Genomic DNA, 25,067 nt, shown 5'->3' on the forward strand with positions numbered 1-25,067 from the left:
TCCAGGAGTGTTCCTTATTATTTTCTCCACCTACATGTTCCCAGTTGGTATGGGGGTTTGAGCTGAAGACTGTGTAGCTACAGGCTCGTTGTTCCAACCTTTTGGGAACCTTTTAATCTTTGGTTACATCCACTGTTATTACAAGTCAGAGGCTAATACTGATGCCGTGTTCATGCCCTGATTCTTAGACGCCTCGCAGTGGAGGCATAAATTGATTTATTATGACACCTAGTGGTGAAAGTAGTACACTGCAGCACTTCCCAGGCTCCCCTTGAGAACGTGCCATTGTCAATACAATGTCACATTACAGTGTTGTCACATGGGTTGGTAACATATCTTACCTTTCAACTGTGATGCAAAAAAAAAAAACATCCACTTGGTGATAAGCTAAATCTAATTTCCCACACTTTTTGAGGAGGAAAAATGTCTTCCAAAGAGAATATAACAATACATATATTATTTTATTTGCATGTTACATGATGATTAACACAACAGTACCATAAAGATTCCGTGTGTTCCAAGCTATCTCCAAAAAAAGGTTACTTGCTCTGACATCTCAAGTCACATTCAAATACAGAACACTGAATCAAACAACTTTTATTTTGTTAACATTTTCTCATATACCTTTATTACATATCATTTTTTTAGAAACTGACTGCAATTACCTTAAGCCATAATAAAGCAAAATTGAAAAAATAAAATAAAATGCTGTGTCCTAATTCATGACTGCATTTTAATTTCCCCATAGCAAAGGGAGGGGAGGTACAAACATGATAGTTACAGTTGCTGTTTAAATTTTGCAGTGTTGTATAAACATGACTTTTTTATGGATGGATTTGCTTGACTTCACAACAGTCTACTGTAGAAACAAAATACTGTATATACACACACAGAGAGGAGAGAAACAAAAGATGTTAAAACAGAGGGTCACCACTGTAACCATATAGGTCAACTGAAAGTGTGGTTAGCTGGCTAACTCATCATGTCATCTCATGCCTCACATGTGTGTCACTTTCCAGGTAGGTTAAACATTATGAACAGACGCATGTACTGTAGATAAGCCCGTTTTGTACAGTGAAACGATCTTTTAAGTCAAGCCTAAGAAGTAAACTAGATATCCAGGTCCTGTTTTGCGGAGGGTTGGTGCTGCATCCATAGGCTGGCTTGTCGGTTTGTATGAGCAATGGAAAGACAAATCTCCTCATTCATTTATGGATAAGACAGAGCTTCATAGCTATAAGTGGAATTATCAGCTAACTTTAACCTGTAGGTGCAGCATGTGTACAAGCACACTAGGGATTGTCCATCATACATCTCAAGCAGGTTAACATAAATAGAGATTTCCTTCTCTGCTCCACTAGTGTGTAAGAACCTGCAAAACAAATCAAACACACCACATATTCCTCTATCTGCCTGTCTGCCCAAGGCCAGCCTTGCTCTGCCCTGAGGTATTTCATCTTCTTCTCTAATGTGTTCACACACAGCAAGACAGACAGACAGACTGACTGGACTCCCCCTGATCTGATCATAGTTTCTAATTCACCATAACTTCCAGTTCAGTACGCCTCCTGTTACAGTAGGAGATCTGTTGCTGATAAAACTACAGTAGCATCCGCAAGTATGGGCTTAGCCAGAGGCTTAAAATAAAGCAGAGTATGCAGAAATAGTACAAAAACACAAGGACTCACTTGTTCAGTAGGGAAAGATAAAATTGTAGATGGAAGATAGTAAGAGCATAAAGACGACCACTTCTGAGAATTCTGATGTTTGATTACTGTTTTTTACGCTGACTGATAGAAGCTCTTAAACACTCCTCCGGGTTTCATGTCATCTTCAACCGCCTTTTAACCATAAAAATAATACTGTCATTACCAACACTGCAATATCACACAGCCATGGTTTGGAAAGCATTTACAATGAAAACACCGGGAACAAGTCTTTTAATGCATGACAGGGATGACATTAATTACACGTGTGTTTTACAGTACTAGTACTATTTCGTCTGTCTGCAGGGAGGGAGGGGGCGAGATGCGAGCACACACATCCTGCAGAGGAGTCCATATAGGTCAAAATAAATGGCAAAAAAGGCAGCTAATAGTGCACCGGTTTCAGTTTATCTCATCAACAGCAGCTATGGCATCGGAGAGATCTCCTGTAAGAACATGACAAAACCTTGACATGTGCAGTATTCATGTAATTATTCTGTTTATGGAGGAATAAACTCTGTGGTCAGAGCTTTTGCAAAAGGTTCGATGAGAGAATCTTATGCTGTTAAAGAGGGCTGCCTGCACAGTGGCCTTGATGGCCATTGAGGGGAAAATTACTTTCATTTGGTTTTTCTGCTCTGATTTCCAGGAAGAGCCTTACATGCTAAACATAATAGTCCATTCAATTTACACATCATGTAAGCCAACACTTGTCTCAATTTTAGAGAGAGGTACAATGACAACAGCACAAACTATCTTCTCTTTTTATTCTAGACTTTTTTTTTTCTTTTAAAACATTGTATAATGGGCTTCGGTTACCATGATAGAGCAGGGCTGCAGTTCAAGAGACCTACATACAGTCATTGATCCTCAACAAATCGCTACCCTATTCAGAAAGAGGGACACAGAAAATTAGCCTTCTCATATATAAGAACATTGGATTCAAGTATATATATATACACACAACTAAAATGAATGAGGTAAAGACAGAAAAAAATAACCTCAATATCAATATAATAAGTTTTTTTTCTGTATCATTTCATATTAAAACACACATACTTCTTTTGAGAAAAAAAAACTAAAACATAAGTCATTCATTGGTGTCATACATTTTTTTTTATCCAAATTCCAGCAGTATAGAAGAATGATCCTAAAACTAACTTAACTGAAAGTTGTGTGTGTGGTAAACGGCGGGTATATGTAGCGTTGCAGCCTGCCGGTGGGGCTCAGACCAACTGCATACAGCATGGTTTGGTGGTGGACAAACAAATGTCACACACTGCAACAGTTTCCTGTTGTTACAGTTGCAGAACAAGTTGTTTATCATAGAGAAATACAAAATTTTTGCTATGTACAGTACGCATCATTCTAACCCATTGTGTGTTCTTTTTATTTTATTTATTCGTAAGTCTGTTCCCAAAAGAAAAAAGGTTTTTTTTTGTTTTTTGTTATATTTTTTGGAATAAAGGCGAGTGGTTGCAAAGCCACTAAATGAGGATGTAGATATATCCAGCAGCAGACAAACTAACTTCCTCAGGTTTTGTACTCCGCATGGTTTAGCTAAGTCGGATCGATTCTACTCACTGCATCCACAATTTCTGGGTTCGGTTGACAACGACGACCCAACATACTGCTGCATCTAGAAACAACATCATTGATTGGACAGGTATCTGGTTAATGCTCCAGATCTGTAGCATGACTATAGTCTTTAATCTCATCACAGAAGTGGCTTCCCTTTGATTTGTGTGTGTGTTTGTGTGTGTGTTAGTTTCAAATCTATATAGTATGTATATTTGGCAGATACTTTGCATGGTGTTCATTAATGCACTGGTTAAACACTTGGTTAAATCTACAAGTTAAGTTAACATAATGCATCTATGGGAATAAGAACAAATATACCTCATGTCTTCAGTACTTTCTAGAGACAAATAATGATTGTTGGCCTCCCTGTGAGTGGGGGATGCCTTTGCTTTAATTCCCCCATGAAGACAAAAGTTCACCAAATCCCAACCCCAAAACCCCCCAAAAGACAAGATATAGCAGAAACAAAGAAGAAGTGCATACGAATTTAAAAAACGAAACAAAACAATGCAGTATTTAAAAGAGCACTGTTTGCTTGATCTGTCCTTCATTTCACTGTTTTTTTTGTTGTTGTTTCTGTCCCTATAACATTTTTACTCATAAGCCATCGCCTTTCATAATATCTGTAAGCAGTGCTCGAGAGCACGTAAGGTTTTTGTATTATGATGCAAACAGTCTGGATGGGCGGGCAGGGCGGGCGAGGGGGGTAATAAGATAGCAATAAGGATGCCGGTGAGAGCTGGAGAGAAGGAGGAGGAGGAGGAGGAGAAGAAGCAGGAAGGATGGCCGCGATGGGTTGGGGGGGTAATAAGGAGAGGAAGAGGTGGACAGCAGTATTAACACTTGAAGAAAAGGCAGACGAAGGAGGCCAGGAGGAGCCACAGTGATTGAGATACACAGGCGGAGCCGTTGATATCTCGACCTGTCCCAGGTCCTGCAAAGAGATACAAAGAGACGGAAAAACAGGAAGGTGTCAGTGGCAGCACACAGACTTCAAAAAACATGGTATTACAGCTGGAGGGGGATGCTAGGCACAGCAGACATATACAGTGCAATGTAAGTGACTTTGGTGACATCTAGTGGTCATGTTGTAACAATGACAACTCCCTCACTGTGATGGAATGTTGATCCCTATGTTGAGGCCTAAATTAAGGAAATATATGTGACCACTGTGACTTTGTTTGCAGCAAAGCCTTGTTCAGTTTGCCAACATGTGTACAGCTTTAAAAACAAAAAAAGGAAGAAAAAAACCTGACAAATCCATCATAACCACAGAAATGCTGCAGAAGATAACACATATTTCTAAAGGACAAGATCATGTGGTCACAATAGTTGCAATAATTTGGGACTCAGTCCACAAGACTTTTATTACAAAGTAATAATAATTTATGTAAATTATTATTATTTTTTCCCTTGATCATTAAGGATAAAATACAGAATATACTTAAAAACCTTCTCCTTACATATAAGGCCCAGAAAGAAGTCAAGGTACCATGCTATACCTACAGAACACCTCTCCAAGTGCAGCCTGGCTTATGATTACTTATGGGAGGCAGAGTCAGGAGTCAAGCTCACAGGCTCCTCTCCTTGATCCAGATCTCACTTTGGATTCAGCAAGAAGATGCCCTCGCTACTTTTAAGATTAGCCTTAAAACCTTTACTTTTTGACAAAGGTCTCGCTCATGTGACCCAAAACAATCTCTTAGTCAGGCTGCTTTAGGCTCTATCCCCTCTTTAAATTGTTCTCTTTATAACCCATTTGGTGCTATAAAAATAAAACTGACGTGAATGTATTTTTATTTTCAGTAAGAAGTAAATGTTTTGTTCTGCGTGACTTGCTGTGTTTCTATATCACGTCACCTTTTATGGATTTTGCAGCTTGTTTCTGTTTGTGTATTTTAAATGTCGCACACTGTCAAACAGATAGAGATTATTTAAGCACTTTATTTTGTTTGTGTTGTACAGTGCTGTAACTCTCAGGATCATAGCAAAAATAAGATTTAATTCCACAAAAGAAACGACACTGCTCTTCACACCTTTAAGCATGTTTCAGTCTGTCACAGCAGATGCTAGGCTACGCCTACATCTTTTTACAACATCTTTTTATGGTTAGCAGAAATAACACATTAAAAAAAAGAAAGAAAAGAAAAGAAATATTCCATTTATTTTAGTCTCACAGCCATGGAAACATGTGGTCAATTGCTTTTTATGGTGCCATGAGCACTTGTGTTAATTTGTGTGCCACATGAAGGCGCTGGTGTAATACCGATTTAAATGACGGCCATGTAGGTGAAATCAGCACTAAGTTTAGCACTGTGCCAGTCAGGCAGCATTTTTGTCTCACTGAAAACAACTCAAGCATTTGCATGTATAGGATGTCTGACAGGTGTGAATCTGAAAATCTGATGTTAGCGCTGCATCAAATCCAGTCTTTCCGACATGATGGGGAATTATCACCCAGGCTTTTTGCATCATCTTGCTCAACCATCTCTGAGTACAGTCCTGTTCAGTCATTGACTATGTGCTCATTACCAGCTACACTGGTGAAGATATCAGAGCAGCTAACAGCCCTGTATCTTTGATGATAGGGTCACAAACCCAGAAATCAATTATCTAAAGAGAGAGTGAACACTGGGTTCTTACCGTTCTGCTATTAATACTAATGCTGCTCCTGTGGGTCTTTATGTGTATGAGAGTGTCTGTTTGCCTACATGTTAGCTCTAATAAGTGTAGAAGCAAACTGTGAGCTTGGTAGAAAATGTTGTTCTGCCCTTGAGTGGTCAGAAATCAGTGATGCAACTTGAAAGTCTCATGAATATTGCATTAACATTAACATGCTTATGAGACTGCCCTTAGGCGAGACATCCACTTGGTGATGTACTCTAATTTTCTTAAATGATTATTATTTATTTATTTTTGTTTGGATTAATTTGCTATTATATCGGTCTGTCGGATCACCTTTTGGCCATCTCTCTTCATTATTATTCCTCATTCATTCTTTTTCTGTGTCAGTGTACTTTGAATTGTTCAGAGAAATGATCACAGTGATTGTTAAAGTTTATTCCCCCAGAGGGACGACAAATATCACATTTTGTTGCAAACGCTGTAAAAAAAAAAAATATGCGTGGTGCATTAGGGGATATGGGAAGTCTCCGAAGTAAACAGTGAGCAAAGCATTGATGTGTGCAAAGTAGAGGCTTCCCCTGTGTCTCATATTTTTCTAATGTCTGTGAAAGCTATGGCTGTAAGTTTTGGCTGTTTAAAAAGAGTAACGTTGTTGTCATGTGATACATTATAATCTTCCTACATATGTTTTCATCTTGGTTGTTTACTTTGTAAGTCTGTTGATGATGCTTTAATGCACATGTACGGCGAATCCGTTCGTTCTGATACATGGCGCTTTCTTCCTGAAGTTTCTTCCTTTTTTTAAAGGGCTTTTATTCCTCCACACATTGTCTTCAAATTTGGCATATCTCTGAGACATATTCCAAAAATGTCTTCAAATTTGGCACAAATTTAAGGGCAGCAGTGGCTCAGAGGTATAGCAGGGTTGTCCAATAACTGGAAGGATGGTGGTTTGATCCCAACTCCTCCCTAAGTCATTGTTGTGGGTCCTTGGGCAAGGCACTTTACCCACACAACCTCCAGTGTACTCACTGGTGTGGTGCACCCATTGACAGTAAAAACTATGGACAGAGCTTCCGTGACGTCACCCGTTTGTTTCTGAAGAGCCGTTTTGAGTCTCAGTGGGAGGTTCCGGGACGTTGATGACCGCCACCATGTTGACAGTGTCACGTCAACTAAAACTCCGAATATGGACAAAGAGGGGGAGCACGAGCAGGGTTTAGGGGGGCGGGCGATCGTGGAAGCAGGAAACTCACGCTGTGATACGTCAACTGTCTGTCACTCAAGCGGCAACGCCCATAATTAGGCGTAATTTTAAGTCCGAATACAATTGAAACGAGTGAATTGTAAAAAATTCACCCCCCGTACAATTGACACTAGAAGAGAACCTATCATCTGAGACCACAGCGATTTTTTGTACCAGGCTGTAAACATGTTCTTTTCTGCTGTCAGCCATTTTAACATGGGAGTCTATGGGAAATTACTCGCTTTTGGAGCCAACCCCCAGCTGTTGCAGCGTGAATTACAAGTTTTGACACTTCCGCACAGGCTTCCACTTTGAGCCCCGAAGGTTGCCGCTTGGGTGCACCTTGCTGGTCATTGTATGGCACTGCTTGGCAGCAGCCTTAAACTATTTACCTGTGGGATTATTAAAGTATCTAAAATAAAAAAAATAAAAAAATGTCCACTACTACATTTTAATCTTTCATCAACTTGACAGGTTGATGGAGGCATACAAATCAGTTTTTTTTTTTAATTTTTTGCATAATATTGACCTTTGACCCTTATAAAAATGCCTTATATGTCTTATATGTTAGGCAAAATTTTCATTTGAGGCCAAAAGTGTCTTTTGTGAAGTCACACTGACCTTTGACCACCACAAGCAGACCAAGAGACAAATGAATAGAGAGATAACCTAAAAACATAATGCCTGAGGCCTCTTATTATCGACAGCTTTCTGTAGCTTCCAGCAGTTCGGCGGTGACACTTATAGCAAAGCACACAGCCCTGCGATAAGTAAGTAACCTCCCTGCTGATTTTCAATGATTCAGTGTGAAAGTAGGTTAATAGAATTAACACTTCAAAGTCTCTCAGTTTCACCTTCAATCTCACGGTCACAGAAGTTTGTTCAGATAGTGTATAGAGGTGAGTCTCTTATCCTTGGTGTTTTATTTCATTTGATGTATTTTTTTATTATAGATTGTATTTCCTATAAAATAAAAATGGCAGTGATGTACTCACTATAGAGGAAGAGACTGGCATTCTGGATGCCCAGTCGATTTGAGGCCACACAGGTGTAGTTCCCATAGTCCTCCTCAGTGACATTGGCAATCATGAGAATAGTGGTTTTGCCATGAATCTGGATATTGACTCCCTGGTTATTGGACAGCCTGGAGAGGAGAGACAAAAACACACACACATGAGACTTTGTGATGCAAACTGAAAACTAATAAACATGAGGTGAGTTAGGGACATTTCATTTTCAATTCAATAAACATTTACTTTTACAAAATAACATTTCGTTCAAAGAGATGCACAATTTCCACACCTTTATTCTGTCAAATTCATCATAACCTACTTATAAAAATAGCCTTGATTACAACAAGCCTTCCGGCAACATGACGCACTTCCCAATGTGTCTGACAGACAAAATCTGCAGCTCACACAAAATCACACTTTCACACAAACTGATGTGCAAACACTTCTCATCAGCTCTTCATGAATAATAATTATTATTCTTAATAGAAATCTCTGTGACCTTTGTTAGCTTTTGCTTACGTACTGCCTACAGATTGAATAACTTTTTGTGCTTTAGCGTTGTAGCAGAAGGGGTCAGTGTTGTGTCACTGAGCGTCAGATGAGCCAGCCTTGTAGAGTCATTTTAATTAACAGTTCAGTGCATGAAGCAGGAAGCCACACTAAAGCATTGGTGAGTAATAGCAGCAAGGTGCGGTTATCAAAGCAATATTATCATCATTTTGCACTATATACAATATACAATAGATCCCTTTTATGCAACTCTCAGGTGAAAGATTAGTATGCCGCTGAAGTCCTATCCCACACTGCTGGGATCCCTAATGACCGTCAAACTTCCGACAATCAATTGTGTCCACCTTGAACCCCATTTCACAGCAAATGAATCAATACAATATGCTGAGTCAGACTGTATACTTCGTTGATGAACTGCTCCTTACATCATTGCAACCAAATAAAACTCTTTTAATAAGCCGGCAGACATAATGGATTCGGCTTGTTCTGAGCTGATTGAGCCCTTTCATATCATGAATTCATTTAAGGCGCCTCAACTTAATCCTGCTTAAGTCTGGGTAATGTGGTAATCTGAATTTGAGCAGGGGAGCAAGAAGTTTGTGCTGACACACACTTGGCTGATAAAAAAAAAAGTATTAACATAAAAAGGAAAACGCACATCAGGGCAGAGCATAATTTGGCTCACTGGGGAGTGGGGAACTTGATAAAATGCTCAGGTCCTTCCCATAGGGACACCTTGGGAACCATGGTGTGTGTCTGTGCGACCTAAGAGAGGAAATGTGCACCAGCAGTGTTCCAACTCCATCTAAAACCAAACCCCCTTCCAATGATAAGACCAGCAGGAGCAGATATATTCTCCAGTGCGTCTTCATGAGAAGTGACTGCACTATTAAAAAGGCCTGGCTGCCCACAGAGCATGCTGAGAGACCCAGATAGTACTTGAGACTGCAGGGAGCCCAAACCTAACAGCTATTTTTTTTTTTTTTTACAAAACATACAGATTACAGTGCATGATTGTAATGCATTACATTCAGGGAGTAAACTGACCCAAACAGGTCAAAATAGACAGCACCCAGTTGTTTCATAGTGGTTTCACAGTGCAGATTTCTGCTTGGTCAAATAGCCAGCAGCAGAAACCGCAGTGCAAAGAACAGGTGAAGGAGTACATCTATCTTATATTAGCATTTATAGAGCTCAACGTTTCTGCTGGCCATTTTAATGTGTTGGCACAGGCAGATCCTTTAGATTTAATCCTTCAATATGCCTGTGTGTCTGCCAGCTTCTTCATGTTGCATAAAAGCCTGGAATATATTATCAGAAAAGTTGGCAGAAACTGCACATCTGCCATCTTTTTTTTTTTTTTTTGCCGGAATATTTGAAGTGTTCCCATCATCACTGTATCACATGCCACCTTCCTGCACAGACAGAGGGCAGCAATGTTCTTCTGGATAGCTCCCAGTGATTGTTTTCTAGATGCCACTGTGCTACATTAAACCCACGATTGAAATGATTTGACCCCTGTGTTAGGCGGAGGGCACGCCGGGCTGCAAGTCTCAGGTCGGTGCAGATGAAAGACCACAGCAAATCATCAGAAGGACAGATCTGATTTTGCAGTGTGTGGGAGCATCTAAAGTAGGTTATCACTGTCAGAGAAAGTGACAGCCCTGTTATGATTCAAGGCTGATGATAAATGAAATCAAGTGGAGAGTCCTGCTGAGACTTGTAACCCAGAGATGATTGAAAACGGTCCAGTGGTTGTGACAGCCATGTATCAGCTGACAAACCAACAAACATATCTGTCTGTCACATTAGCTGACAGCTCACTTTGGATTTGCTCCTATTGGATGGACAGAGCTACTGTTCAAAGAGCATGGAGAAACTTTATGGAGTTCATGAAACATTCTGTACACAAGTGACAGCAAGCAACATTGCATCACTTTAAATCACGACCCTCACCATGGAGCCTAAAGAAGACATAAAGAGCCGGGAGGGTCCTGACTTCCAGGTATTAATAGTTATCATTTTTCAGCATACTGCTTTAAGGTCATGATCTACTGCATCTCTCTCTGCTGAGGCTAATTGGGTCTCTGTGCGCTGTGCAGACTCAGATCCTGGCAAAGCCAGAGATGCTGTGAAGTTCATGTTTCATTTATGTTTCCGAGCATGATCGCATTTTATCACCTGAGGAGGGCCGCGATTTCATGTGGATATTGAGACTGACAGAAGATGGATATGTGCAGAGTTAGGTGAGTTAAGCCTCTCTGCTCTGAGCTCCGCTGGCCGGTATGTGCTCAGCAAGTAGTCTCTTCAAACTTTTCAAACTCATTCCTTCAGTTAGGTGTTCAGAAGCTTTTAGAATCTGACACAAGATAAGTGGACCATAAACATGTGTCTCAATCCTGTAAAGGGGGGGGGGGTATTGAGGTAAAAACCACAAACAGAAATGTGCAGGATTACAAATAAAAAAAATAAATAAAATAAAAAACTTGATAAAAAGGAGTAATTTTAATAGCTTCTTCCCCCATAACAACAATTTATCAAAAAGACTAATAAATACATAACATTTGAGCAACAATAAATAGAGACTCTGTTCATCCTAGATATGAAAGATATCAGTAATTAAAACATGAAACACATTTGTTTGTTTGTCAAAATACCATGTGAGGAAAAGATTAAAGCAGGCTTAGTCACTACAAGGGACCACAGCTAATCAGGAAACTTATATAAAACTTCACTTTTACTTTTCACACATTTAGCCGATAACACACTCTTCAGCACATAACAGCAGCAGAATTTATAAGAGGTTGCAGACAATGCCAATTTGCAAGATTTAAATCTGCAATGAAAGAAAAGCTATGATGTTGTTTGCAATAACAGCAGCCGTACCTCTGTCTGAAACAACAACAAAAACAACCCACTGTCTGCATATTACTATGGATGTCAGGTGGCACATCTGCTAAATTTAAATGCAGATCTCATTTCAGGGCGTCCACTGTTAACCTGCGTGCTGATGAGGTTAAACTTATTAAGAAGGGAAACAAGCACAGGAGCAAGACCTCGCTTTAAGATCCAGGTAAATAAGACACACAACAGGATACACTGCATTAGCTATGATTCTCAAGGAGGGGGCATGATAAAATTAACTAGCCAACCAAGGATAAATGATATTATTATGGTGCATTAACATCATCATCCAGGAAGAAAGTGCAATAACACATTCCACTGGCACACAGGAAGAGGGGCGCCACGGACAGGCACATAGCCAAAATCCTCCAGGGGACAAAACAACTGAGATAGATGGAGGTTGGAAACAACAGATAATGCAAAAATATTTCAACAACCATAAATCTTTCTTTTCAAGCACTGCTGTGATAGGCCTATTACTTTAGAGACCCTATCAGTGATACCACTTGTGACACTCCTACAATATTTTCTTCACTAAACTTTTACTGCTGTAGTTTGGGCATAAGTAAAACTGCACATCGTGGATTTTTCTTTTCTTGTTGCAATTTTCTTAGATTTTTCCATCAAGGCCCTCGTCCATTCCCGTACTGACTCAGGTGGTGAGTGTGTAGCTGCAGAAGGGGGAAATCTCTGGGGTTATTAAATGACAAGTGTTGAAATCGAGGGACCGGGTTGTCATCGCCTTTGAATGTCATTACATTTCGATCCACTTCAAGTGTTTTCCAGATACATGCATGACACTTAAATTGATAGGTTTCCAATGAACATCTGTGTCTGGTCACACAATTTGCAATTTCACAGGAGACAGTGCAGCGCAGAACGCCTGATTTCCATTTCAGTGGAATTACTGGTGCTATGAGAAAAAGGGTTACTGAGATTTTCAGTGACTACATTATATAAATTGCACACAGGAGGACGGCCGATCTGTTCCGCTTTTTCTTTCCTCAAAAGTATGTCGCACAATCCACTGTTGTCTTATGCAGTAATGTTCAATTAACAACGGAACACTAAGAGATTAAGTGGGTGATTATTCATTCTGAAACTACACAGAAGATGTCATCGCACTGGGGTGTGACAATGGGACCACTGTAAGGGCAGGTCTGAAAGAAAGGGATCAAAGTGATCCATTATATCTACAGGGTAAAATAATATAGAGCATGCTTGGCACAGGGACTGAAGTGATAGAACTGCTGCCACATTTTTGAAATTGAAGAACATTTTCGAGACAAAGCACCCTGAAAGCTACTGATGAATCAGCCTTTTTGTGAGAAGTCTGCTTATTGTACTGTACAATCACATACAGGACCTCAGCATAGCCCTGAGGTTCAAAGACAGTGTATATTCACCAGAGGCTTGACAACTGTTGAATGACTGTTCTCGCCAGATAAATGACTGCAGTGACAAAACTAAAAAAAGTGTTTAACTGTACCGGGTCAGCCCAAATTACATGTTATAACCCCCCAAAATATCTGTTGTTAGGTTGTTAGGTGGCAGAGTCCTCCTCAACTAACTAGGTTCAGTTATGAGAAGCATCCTGTGTAAGTAAAGTAAGTGGCTTTGGTGCTTAGTAGGACAGTTATAGTGGTGGACTCATACAAAAACCAAGGACGTCGACCCCTGTGTGTGCCCACACTCACATCTTCACAAGCTGTTAACTTCAGGTTTAGGAATCATGCTTTAGGGTAAATAAATTCTAAATTACAAAACCCTGCAAGGCAAATGTCTGCTTCATTATCTGAGTTACCATGGTGACCACTTCCACAGGTGCTGCTAGCATGCACCAATCACAAGAAGCTGAGAATGTAATATCTGTTACCTTCTCCTCGTCACTCATCACAATATATAATGTATCCACTACCTCACCGCTTTAAATAGGTCCCATAAGATTACAGAAAATCAGAAGAAGTTGACATTTGAGAGAGACCCCAATGTCCTGGACAGAAGACCCTTTAGAGCAGGGGTGTCCAGGTGTGTATGAGACGCAGAACTTCTCTCTCTGCTGTAATTTATTGCGTAACTGTCGTAAGTCACATCATTACATCTTCACGTCCGGTTGGCATGCACTGCAAACCTGTGTAAATATTACATTAAATTAAACAAGACCCACTTGAGATCAGCACTAAATGACTCTCACCTATAATAGTCTTTGTGACATTTAACATCTGCTGCTGCTCTTAAACCAGACCTGCTGTATATGATCAGATCTCACCATTACAATAGTGTCAATAAATCAATTATCACAATCACACAGTTTCTGAATGTTGTAAATGTATGCTGTAAATTCAGAAAACATATATGTTCATCTGTTCATCTGAATACTTACTAACATTGTTACTTTGTTTGCTATGTGAAAGGAAGTAAATAACAGCACACATCTTTTATTGTTTAATATAAAGTCACTGGGGGCTGTTGGCCTTTGGACAGTTTTTCGCATTATCAAATCTGGCCCTCCCTGAAAAAAGTTTGGACACCCCTGCTTTAGTCTCTACTAAAAAAAAGTAAAACAAAGCTGCTGTTCATTTTCAGCTCTGATTTATGGTTGCGGTTGAATGTATTATTTATTTAATATTTAAATTGCTTCAGGACTTTCACATGGGATACTTCATTTGAGCAATGCATTTTGCATTTCTTGCAGTAAACTCTTAATTTGTGGAGGCGGTAGTGAGCCAGAACACTGGTTGGACCTGTGTCTAACCAGAAGAGTGCAGAGAGGAAGTAGGAATGGTGAGGAGATACAGAAGGCGGAAAACAACGCTAATGACTTTGTGTCGAAGGCAAATCGCAGAATGCCACTGCTTCGAGCAACTGGTAAGTAAAAATTGAAATTGCAGGTCAAATTGCATATAGCAGTCAAAACATAGCCAGGTCCGTGTCAATTAAAAAAGATTGAAGTAACTCTTTGCCTTCATACATTGGGAGCTAGCAGACACAGGTTTGACTCCTGCCTGTGCAGTCTGTCGGCCCTCTGTCTCGCCCCTATTGCCTGTCTGTCTCCACAGTCCTATTTAGTAAGAGGAAAACTGTCTCCAAAAAGCTAAAGTAAAGCTGGGAATGTTAAGTTGAGCTGAGATGTGTAATTCAGGAGTCTGACAAGGTTTATATTTTAGCTAAATCATGCAATAATCTCAGACTATTTCGTCAGTAGTAAAGGAAGCCTAAATACAAATGACTAATGTCATTTTTTGTCTTGTATTCTATTTTTATTCTATGTATTCTTGAAGCCTCCACCCAACACCAGCACTTTGCGGCTGTAAGTAAATTTTAGTCAACACAAATCATTTTTTGTATTACATATAAAGTAAGTGTTTGCAAATGAGTTGTTCCTGGTTTCTACTTCTATTCAAAACACAACTGATTTCAGTAATCATCATCATTCTAACAGTTGTTTGCGATAAGGAGGGTTATGGCCCCTTCTGTTCAGTCTCAGCTTGCATGGTGATCTTGAATCAGCTGTTCAGAATGTATGCATTTTGAGAAATGCTATAGAGGACAAAACCATGTATACAAAAAAAGGGTTTTATTTTACCTTTTTTCGTCCCTGTACCATTCAAACTCTGGCGTGGGCACGGCGGTGGCATCGCACTGCAGCGTCCCCATGCGGCCCACTGGAGTCTCCGAACTCTGAGTTCTCTGTATTGTTGGTGGGTCTGCAAAGAGTTCACGTAGTATAAACCAAAAGAGCTTTCATGGATGGGTGGACAAGCTTATAGTCCATTAAAAAAATGGTACTTGTGTTGTGAATTGCTGTTATTGTTACATGTGTGAAAAGCATGATTGAAAGCATGTAACGCCTATATAAGCCTGGAGGTACTGGATTTCTTCTCCGTGCCACGTTTGCTGTGTAGAATTTCATTCCACTTGTAGCCCTTCCAGCATCAGGAGCTAATGTGTAATGGATTATTTGTGGCTTGACTTAAAAATTAATCAGTGCAGAAGGGTCAGATTCATGAGGTCCATTAGCATTCATCATACACACATAATGGCTTCAACAAACATACCATTTGCTCATTTTCCATTAGGGATTAAACACTGAGAAATGGTTTTCTGTAGAATCTTTATCATTTAATTTTCAGCACTCAGACTTGGCTGAAGAGCGGCAGCCATATGTGGTTTGTTCAGATCGTAGAGTATTCTATAACCTCTCTTTGTTGTGTCATGAGCTCTTCATCATCAGTCTGGAACAGCCACTGTGTGTGTACCACTCATAACACACCTAACACGGTCCTCTGACAAGATGTAATTATGTGATCTTGTGTTAAAATTCAAAGTGTCTCTTAAATGCTGATGTGGTATGTGCAAATTACCGTAGAAATGACAGTTGCAATCAAAGTCACAGATATTTCCCTTTCTACTTGGAAAGACTGAAGAGTCCTCCAAAACTTTTTTAAGATGCAGCCTTCACTATGTCGCATATTTCTACCCTGAACTCCAATCTTGACTTTTATCAGCTTTTATGTGTTGAGTGAATCACATCGTGAAATGCCTTAAATGCATTAAATGTGGTGAGAATATTGATTCGTTTTAAATAAAGCGTGCATCGCACTCTGTTGTTACTTACAGTTGACAACCACATTGACATATTTGATGTCAGGCGGGGCGATTTCGTTGCTGGCTTTGCATGCGTAACGACCTGCTTGGTTTCGCATGATCCCTATAATGTCCAAGTACTCTTCTCCGTCCAATGGCTCCCCTGCAAGGAGATATAAAGACAAAAGCGATTAAGTAGGTAACTGTATGTCAAGGTCAATCAAAAATAGCCTCTTAAATAGCAAAACTAAAGTAAAATTAAGATAGAAATAAGGCTACGATAATTTGTAAAATTGATTACAAGGTCAGATGAAGGATTGTTAGAATAAATGAGTCATCAGTTGCCGGGTAACAAGATGTATTGTAGAGACAACTGACAACTGAATATATATATATATATAATTTCTATTAATCTATCCTGGAAAATGTAAATGTGCAAAACAGAATTTAAAAGTATTTAAAAGTAACAAATCTTGGATCACTCTGAGATGATTGGTTGAACAACAATAGAGACCATCTAAACTTTCTGAATAAGTTGTCATTGTCACATTAGATTGTTACTTCTAAAGCTACTATGGAGCCTGTAGGTACTGTAGTTTGTGTTCAGTCATTTGATCATGCCCAGACTATAACAAAGTCTATATGTGTCGGATTTGCTAAGCTTTTATATTTTGTCTCATATCCCAACATTTGCATACAATATGTTTTATGTAGTGCAATATGTGTATTTAAATTGTTGAAATGACAATAAAAACAGTGTTTTTTATGTTATATGAGTCACTGAGGACTCCCACTGAGCCTTCTGCTATTATTTTCTGCCACCCACATCTGATTGGCATGGCCACATTAGCATAAAAGGCAGCAAAATAGCCAGTCTTATTCAGATGTAAGATTTACTCTGAAGTGCAGTCCAGTATATAAAGTACATGAAATGTCACATTTCACACTTGGTCTTGGTGTGATGTGTGTGTAGCTGCTCTAAACAGCCACATTCAGATAACTGAGCACACTTCTGAGAAATTGATAGACTCAAACAGAAAAACAGAAAGCATCGCTGAGTCCCTCTCAGACATGGGATATGATTCCTGGTTTGATGAAACTGACAGCATTGCTTTACTCAGACACACACACAGAGGAAGCAGAACAGATGTTATAAAGATAATGTTTCCTGTCTTTGTCAGCTAAGAACCTGGCTCCTTAGAATTTTGGATCATCTAGGTTTAGCCTTGGTTCCTGGTTCAAATCTGGCTTGGGCCCTTTTTATGTGGAGTTTGCACGTCCTTTCTGTGCCTGCGTGTGTCTTCTTCAGGTACTGTGACCCCCACATACCAAGAAATGTGCACATTAGCTTAATTAGGGACTAAATTAGCCGTAGTTGTGAGTGTGTGATAAATCCCCTGTGACCCTGTAGTACAGCACAAAGCAGCTTTAGAAAATGGATGGACGGATGGATATTTAAAAGGGTCTTGATCGCTGTACAGTATATAAAGTGCTTCTGGCATCAGTCTGTCACTGCTCCAGAAGCACATTAACACCTTAAATTGATTTGAGACTTTTTTTCTCCCTCCTTTGATTAAAGACTAAATAATTAAAGTACCAATTAGAGGTATATAGCACACTCATATTCAATAACAGCAGTAATTAAAATCCAGTCAGGTCATGCCCAAAAACTCAGACTGAACGACTTAGATTGACTTCAACTAAAAAGTGCATTAGATATTCCACAACTTGTTAAGCTGACTTCTATTCGTTGTTTTGTCTGAAAGCTTCAATTAACAGAGTAATGATATCTGCAAATGTCAGACGAAACCAAACAGAGAGCAAGGAAACCAACAAAGGCTATCTGACAGATATCGCACTAATTGTTTAATGAGCAATCCAGCTAATTATGCATGTAAAGAACACAGCGGCTCTGCGTCTCGTTAGGAACGATGTGTTGTTGTCTTGTTAGACATCTATGGGTGGGTCAAGAGGAGACACTGACATGCTCTTTGATGTGCTGCCATGTTGATTGCACTTTCATCACATCTGACAATAGTAATGGCAACAGCAGAAAAACCTCAGATATAATTTGCATTATATGACAATGTATTCATCTACCGGACACTGCAATTAATTTGATATTGATCTGATGATTAATCTGTGTTTGAACAACAGTTATTGGACCTGAATATCAAGTCTACGTGCACGCTATTTCAAAATAAATGCAACTTAACAACAAATCCTGTGCTTGTAGCTGGTGCAGCTCTCAGGGTATTCCTCAAAAAGATACAATTATCCGCAGTGAATGAGGGAGGGAGTCTCAGAGGACACGGCAAATGTAATAACTACTATAACATCGACTGATACTTTCCTTCATCTACGAAAATAAGGAATGATGGAATCTCGGTGGGGGGAAATAAATTGCAACGAGGGGATCTGTGGTGTGAGCGGGGAGGAAAAAGCAACAACAACGGTAAATGTCAGTAGTCTCGGGCTGTGGGCAGGTTCATGTTCATGTTTCAAAAAAGAGGCTGCAGGCTCTGTGCACTGAGAAATGAACTGAGGGAACTTCAGGGCATGTAGTTTTGCTTTGGCGAGCACAATGCTGTGCCACTACATGCCATGAAAGTCACAAAATAAGGTCCTGCAAACAACAATCAAGAAGCATCAGTCTGACTTTAATGCGATATGAATGCATGCCTTCCGATATCTACAAACCATATGTCAGTGTTTGAAACAGAAACCTAATCTCTATGATCAAATCAATTGCATGATGAAGATGGAGGTCAGCCGCTACAGTATTATTTCACGTTGACTGAAAGATCAGTGGGATCATGATCAAAGTCCAAACCGCATCATATACAGCTCTCCCTGTACGAACTGCCAGCGTAGCGTGATTGGAGAGGTATGACTGAAAATTGGTTGCCATGGAAATTCTATTGAAGCTCAATCTCGTCTTCAGTACTTTGGTTTGGTGCTGGATAAAAAAAAAGAGAGAGAGAAAACCAGGTGACTGCAGAGATCAAAGAATGAAGAGGTGAGAAGAGAGGAGGGAATTTCAATGAGGGATGAGAGGAAGTGGCTCGACTTGTTAAAACACAACAATTAACTGCCAGCAGTCTAACCTGGTCTGTGTAAAAAGCAGCTCAATCATGAAGGAAGAGATGTATTGTGTAAAGAAACAATTACAATACAACATTTCATGCATCTTTGTCTGTGCCCACAGGAGAGTACAGCTTCCTGCACATAAAGCGTCTGCTTCACATGTTATCTGTTTAGTGAAGCATAATGAAGATAGATTGGTTAATCGCTGTCTGAAGGGAATTGGTTTGAGTGTGTGTGTGTATGTGTATTCAATGTTTGGTGCATGTGTACACATGTGCCCACGCTGTGTGGGGAGATGTTATGTCTCTGTGGTATGAAGCCTGAATGCATGAATTGGGGTGAAAACAGCTTTTCTTGAAGGTTTTCAGGGAGCACTGGGTGCAGTGACTGATCCAAAGTGTGCACATTAGAAAAGCCCCATGAATCCTGGCATTACACTATATTATATCATCACATTTCTATGCTAATCTGATAGAGGGTGAGTAGGTGTCACAGAGGAAAAGAGCACATTAAGTAAGGCAAGGACAAGGAGAGAGCATATTTTTTATACAGATTTTTTTTTTTCAAATAAAGCACTTCATCTCCTACAAGAGGCCACATCAGGACAGCACATTCACTGTGACAACAACAGAGTTGCCTGATCTCACCAGATAAAAATCTTAGATTATCACATATTTAAGCTTGTTAACATAACTAGCGTTTATGTAGTCATTTTTTATGTGTGAATACATTCTAGTAAAATGTCAGATTTTGAGGCAGGATTCGTCTTTAAGGTATGTGAGATGCAATAAGTGAAGCTAATTAGCCTTGCTAATCCAAGATTCTAAATACCACAGGTCTCCAAAATGTTAAGGTAATAAGCTTAGAAATGACCTACTGAAAGTGCTAATTAAAAAAAATACTTTCACACAGAAATACTTGACTAAGTGTGAATTAGCAATGTGTTGTTTTTTTCCACCAGAACTCATATTAATAAACCGTAGCAGAGGTAATTGTTGGTGATTCATGAGTTCTGTAGAGTTTGTAAGTTGGAAACTGTCAACATTTGCCAAACTACTGTGATCTTTCAGTTGATATAATGACAATGAAAATTGAGTAATAATAATATGTGGCCTTTACAAGTGATGTTTTGGATGCTCTCCTATAGGCATTACACTTAAACAATGTTCAGCTAACGATCCATTTGATTGTGGTATAAACTCAGTATACTTAAAAATATATACATGAAATTGATATTTGGTTGTACAGCAAGGCAGGGCAGCCAAAATGGCACTTGAAAATGGCAGCCGAAATGCCAGTCGTTACGGGGCACCCCACATAGGGTCAGGGATTACTGTTGTGTCTGTTAGTCCACGGGGTAGAATTCAAATCCAGATTACAGCTGTGGTTTAACCAACAGAATAGTAAACATGTGGGCTGCCCACATTTTCTGCCCCCACACAGGCCCCCAAGTGGGCCTTATGGGCACACCTTAGGCATAATGCCAGGGGGCCTAAGTGAAAATGTGGTGCCATAGACTCTAAGGTAAGCCCACACACTTTCACAAGTCTGGTTACAGCCACAGAATCCTCATATCTGTCGGTGCAGGCATTTTGCATGGCAGTTTCTCAGGGTAATGAAGAATCTAGTGGACAGTCTGTATAAGAAAATCATCAGTTATGCAACTGAAGAAATTTGCTATGCTACAGCATAAAAAGATATTTTTGCAAAATGTGTAGTAGCAGCTTGTGAGTCGACAGAAATCCATCAAATTTTTGACTCCTAAACTCTGCTGAGACTTTGATACCACATCTTTGTTTTCCCTACACTCACAAATTCACAGATGTATACATACATCCATGTTGCCCCTTCCACCTGTAAATCTGTGAGTGTAGGTTCAGAGTTTGAGTAACTGCCAAACAGCAGTGTGTTTCTTGCAAACCTATTGATTACATTTCTGTGGTGCAGTCTCAACTTGAGAGTGTGTATGTGTGTGTGTTTGGGGGGTGGGGGTGTTTAAGTGTCAGTAGCCTTGAGCTGTACTCCAACAATAGAATTCACAATGAGGAATGCAGAGGGAATAGGTGGCAAAAGTCTGAGTCCTACTCTGAGCATTAACTAGAATAGAAACTTGTAGTCGCACTGAAGCATCCTGCTGTTTTCTTTCTTCATATTATAGTTGTATTACGTCACTGAGGAACAGTTTTGAAATTAGAGTGATATAGTTGTTGTGATTTTGGTGTTGACATGTACTTTTTGTAAAATGTTCCATTTTAGGGTTGTTTAACTACATTTGGAATCAAGATGGAGACAGAAAAACTAATTCACCTTTGCAGAGGTACAATGCTTTGTTTTAGCAGGTAAAGTAATACATTGGATGTGGGAGTTTGAATTTCTTTGGGCGTCAGAGATATATGGATAGTGAAAAAAGAAACCGTGTAGTAACGAGAGAATTACAGGAAACATCTGTGGGTGATTAAGTTTTATATATATAATAAATATATGTAAGCTGCATTATAGCTCCCTGCAGCCGAGCAGTGATGGCCCACATGTAGCACTTCAGCCAGCTTGTCTCCTTATCCATTATCATTTGAAAGCGATTTACTGGAAAAGGAGTTAAAAAAATGCTCTGTTATGCTTTAAAGTGCATAATATGTGTGCTTATAGCTAAGCAGTGTGCCATTTGTTTATATTGATAAGGAATTTAAACATGATCTTTAATATGGATTTTAACCCCTTCTTCTTAGAGATGAAACCCGATTTGTTTTTGTGCGATTCTCTAATTTACTATGCAGCCTGGCGCTGGCCACTCCACAAAAGACAATGCATATAATTGCTGTCTTTTTCCACACATTATACCGCTGAACACCCCGCGGCTTTTGGGATATGCAACAGCAAGCTCTTGGAAGTGGGTTGGGAAGGGTTGGGCCGCCAAGACAGAAGCAGACTCCTACAAATGCCTGCTGGATACTGATTTGCATTGGACTTGCAATTTGAAGTTTGTGTGAACAACTATAAGTTTTACCGTGTCAATTAAAGTTAGGAGTGAGGGACAATAGTTGGGACCAACAAACCATACAAGAGATGGGACGAGAGAGAGTGAGAGGAAGGAAGAAAGAGAGAGAGAGAGAGAGAGAGAGAGAGAGAGAGAGAGGAAGAGGAGGCAGAGGGGTTGAGGAATGTGAAACCAGCAACTTCAACTGGATTGTGCTCATTTGCATCTCCTCATGCATCATTCATCAGCATCACTTTACCACAGTGCAAAACATTACATTTATTTTGCAAATGCTAATTTATGTTAAGCAGCTGATTTGAGAAACTTCAGAGTCAAGTAGCATAAAAGACCCTGCGACATTTATTTTCTTTTGTGCGTATTGGTGTATGTACACGTGCACGTGCCCGCAGACCTCCATCTCTTTGTGTGTATGTGGTTTTTGTGCACGTGTGCAGTGGGTTCTGCTTTTATCTAACACAGCCACACGGCAGGTATGTCCCTGATTTAAATGATGGGTCAACACATAATTGCTGAGTAAATCAAGACATTCCTCACAGCGCAGATGATGAAAGGTTATCGGACTTAAAATAAAGAAATCTTTAACTCACCACATTCATTGACAAAATTACACATAATATAAAATGTAAATATCTAACTACAGGGCAACATGGTGCTTAAAGTACATTTGATTCATTTTCAGTGTTCTCATTCCTCCTCTCTGGTGGGTCTTGCACTTGAAATGTCTTACAGCCTTTGAAATCAAAGCACACCAAAAAACATCCTATTGGAGCTCCTCCTGTTAATGCTCTTTCTTTTATCACCTGAATTCTAATGTCCCATTATGCTTGGCAGCAGCACTGTACCAGCATATCTAAGGGTTGAAATCCTACACAAACAATACCTCTTCAGCAGTCAGAGGACAAAAAAGGAGAACTTCTACTTCCATTCACAAGCCATTTGCTGCCACTGCTTCTGGCAGTGCTGAAATAACACAGGTGTTGGAGCCAAAAACAAGACGGCTGTTTATTTGCCGCTTCTTGAGCCGAAGAAATGATACGCACAGCGGAGCGGTGCGGCCGTCTGTTTTTCTGAACGCTGTCATTCCTCTTTCTCTTTATATTTCTTCTTCCTCTCCTACGCCTCACATGCCCATGTTGTACTAGTTTCAGCAGCTTTGTTGGGGATCTTTTCAGCATGGATGCATGTTGTTGCTGTCTGCATGCCTCATTCAGTTTGTTCTGATCAGGTCTAAGGTGGTTAAAAGGTGATTAACTGTTGATAAAACAGAATAGGTTTTAGTGATTGAATTCCCATCAAGGGGAGCTGCTTTTTGATGACCAGATCTGACCTATTGTTGTAGGGAGATTTCTCATTACTGTCTGGATAGATTCAATAGGTCTGTGTTTGCCATGGGAGAAGATGCTTTGTGTTGATCAACGGGAGCAAGGTCAGGCACAGAGTATCACTGCTTTTATCTGCCCTGTCTGTTCTCTTTTCTCCATCATACACACATTAGCACACACTATAGAATCACTCATAGAAAAACATGTGACAATGACAAAAAGATTAGCTCATGTTACTCCATTTCAGTTTGGGGCCTTCATGTTTGGCGCCAGGGATAAAAGTCACTAGAAAGTGCACATAAAGATATAAGTACACTATGTGTGTATGTGTGTGTGCGCGCAAGTGCATGTGATTAAAGTGATTTGTCGGCAGCGGGCCAAGGATCTACCCGTGTCATGTGCACTCATCTCCCCACATGACCATGACTCTATCATTTTTATTTAGCTACTGAATATAATGTATGATCGCCAGTAAATCACTCGACTCACCCAATACATCTCAACTCTTCTGCACTGTGACTGACAGATGACATTGCTCCATGTCACACAAGTTAAATTATAAGATATTTATTAGTTTTAGTACTATTCTTGTAGAGACAAACCATAATATCACAAGTCAGTTCAACAAGTTTATAGTGCCCAAGGGTTACAAATTAATTAATACAATAATAAACAACACATTTTAGTTTAATAATTTTTATTAACCTATATGAAATACTACCTATTCATGCTCATACTCATTAATTAAGTGAGGCTGAAATGACCACACAGATTGGTGTGAAAGAAAGAAAAGACTGCACTTTTTGTTCCATGTATCTCCATAATACTGGTATATAGACCTGCAGGATACAATGTGAATGTTGCTATGTTGTATTTTAATTTCTAGATTCTCTTTTGGCAGTAAAATATAAAGAAAATAAATACATTTTTGCCATGTTTTATTTTGTCGTTTCTGAAAGTCTGAAAGTGATGCTCATGTATTTTTGCATAGGTACATTCATCCTTATTAGTCTGCCTTCTGTCTTTGTTTAAAACTGTGGTAAATACAGTTTAGCCCAGTCTGAGTCAACATACAGTACCACTGTCAGGACCATGGACAGCGCTAAACATCTAACAAGCATGCACCTCTGGGCCTGTTCTACTCTCAGAGATCTATCACTTTAAATTATCAACATATACTGAAAAGTATTAAACTGCAACAAGTTGGTTGGGAGGAAGAATCGCAGGGAAAACCACAAGTTAAAATTAAAAGAGTGGTGGATCAGAGGGAATACTAAATGGCGGAAGAGATACTATTGTAGGCTGTGCTTATCTGTTCTGCAGCTCTAAGCTTGGCCCATTTAATTACTGGAATGCACAAAAACTGATACACCTGAATCCATATTACCTGAGCTTTATTAATCCCAGTTTTCACAGATAAAGACGATGCTACATTTAAAGACAAGCAAGCCATGCACTGCCTGAAGTGACCCACCGGTCTTATTAATATGA

General features: G+C 39.6%; 1 protein-coding gene across 1 annotated transcript in view; it reads right to left on the minus strand.

Annotated features, from left to right (window-relative positions):
- Window positions 1–670: 670 nt before the first annotated feature.
- Window positions 671–25,067, minus strand: part of lsamp (limbic system associated membrane protein) — a 178,815-nt gene continuing 154,418 nt past the window's right edge. Inside the window, exons 5-8 of the mRNA XM_028420577.1 lie at window positions 16,204–16,335; window positions 15,172–15,292; window positions 8,154–8,302; window positions 671–4,221 (exon numbers count right to left, since the gene is read on the minus strand). Coding sequence (XP_028276378.1) covers window positions 4,124–4,221; window positions 8,154–8,302; window positions 15,172–15,292; window positions 16,204–16,335 — 500 coding nt within the window. The 3' untranslated portion in view covers window positions 671–4,123. The remainder of the gene's footprint in view (window positions 4,222–8,153; window positions 8,303–15,171; window positions 15,293–16,203; window positions 16,336–25,067) is intronic.

The sequence above is a fragment of the Parambassis ranga genome, chromosome 13, assembly GCF_900634625.1.
Source record: "Parambassis ranga chromosome 13, fParRan2.1, whole genome shotgun sequence".
Classification (NCBI taxonomy): domain Eukaryota; kingdom Metazoa; phylum Chordata; class Actinopteri; family Ambassidae; genus Parambassis; species Parambassis ranga.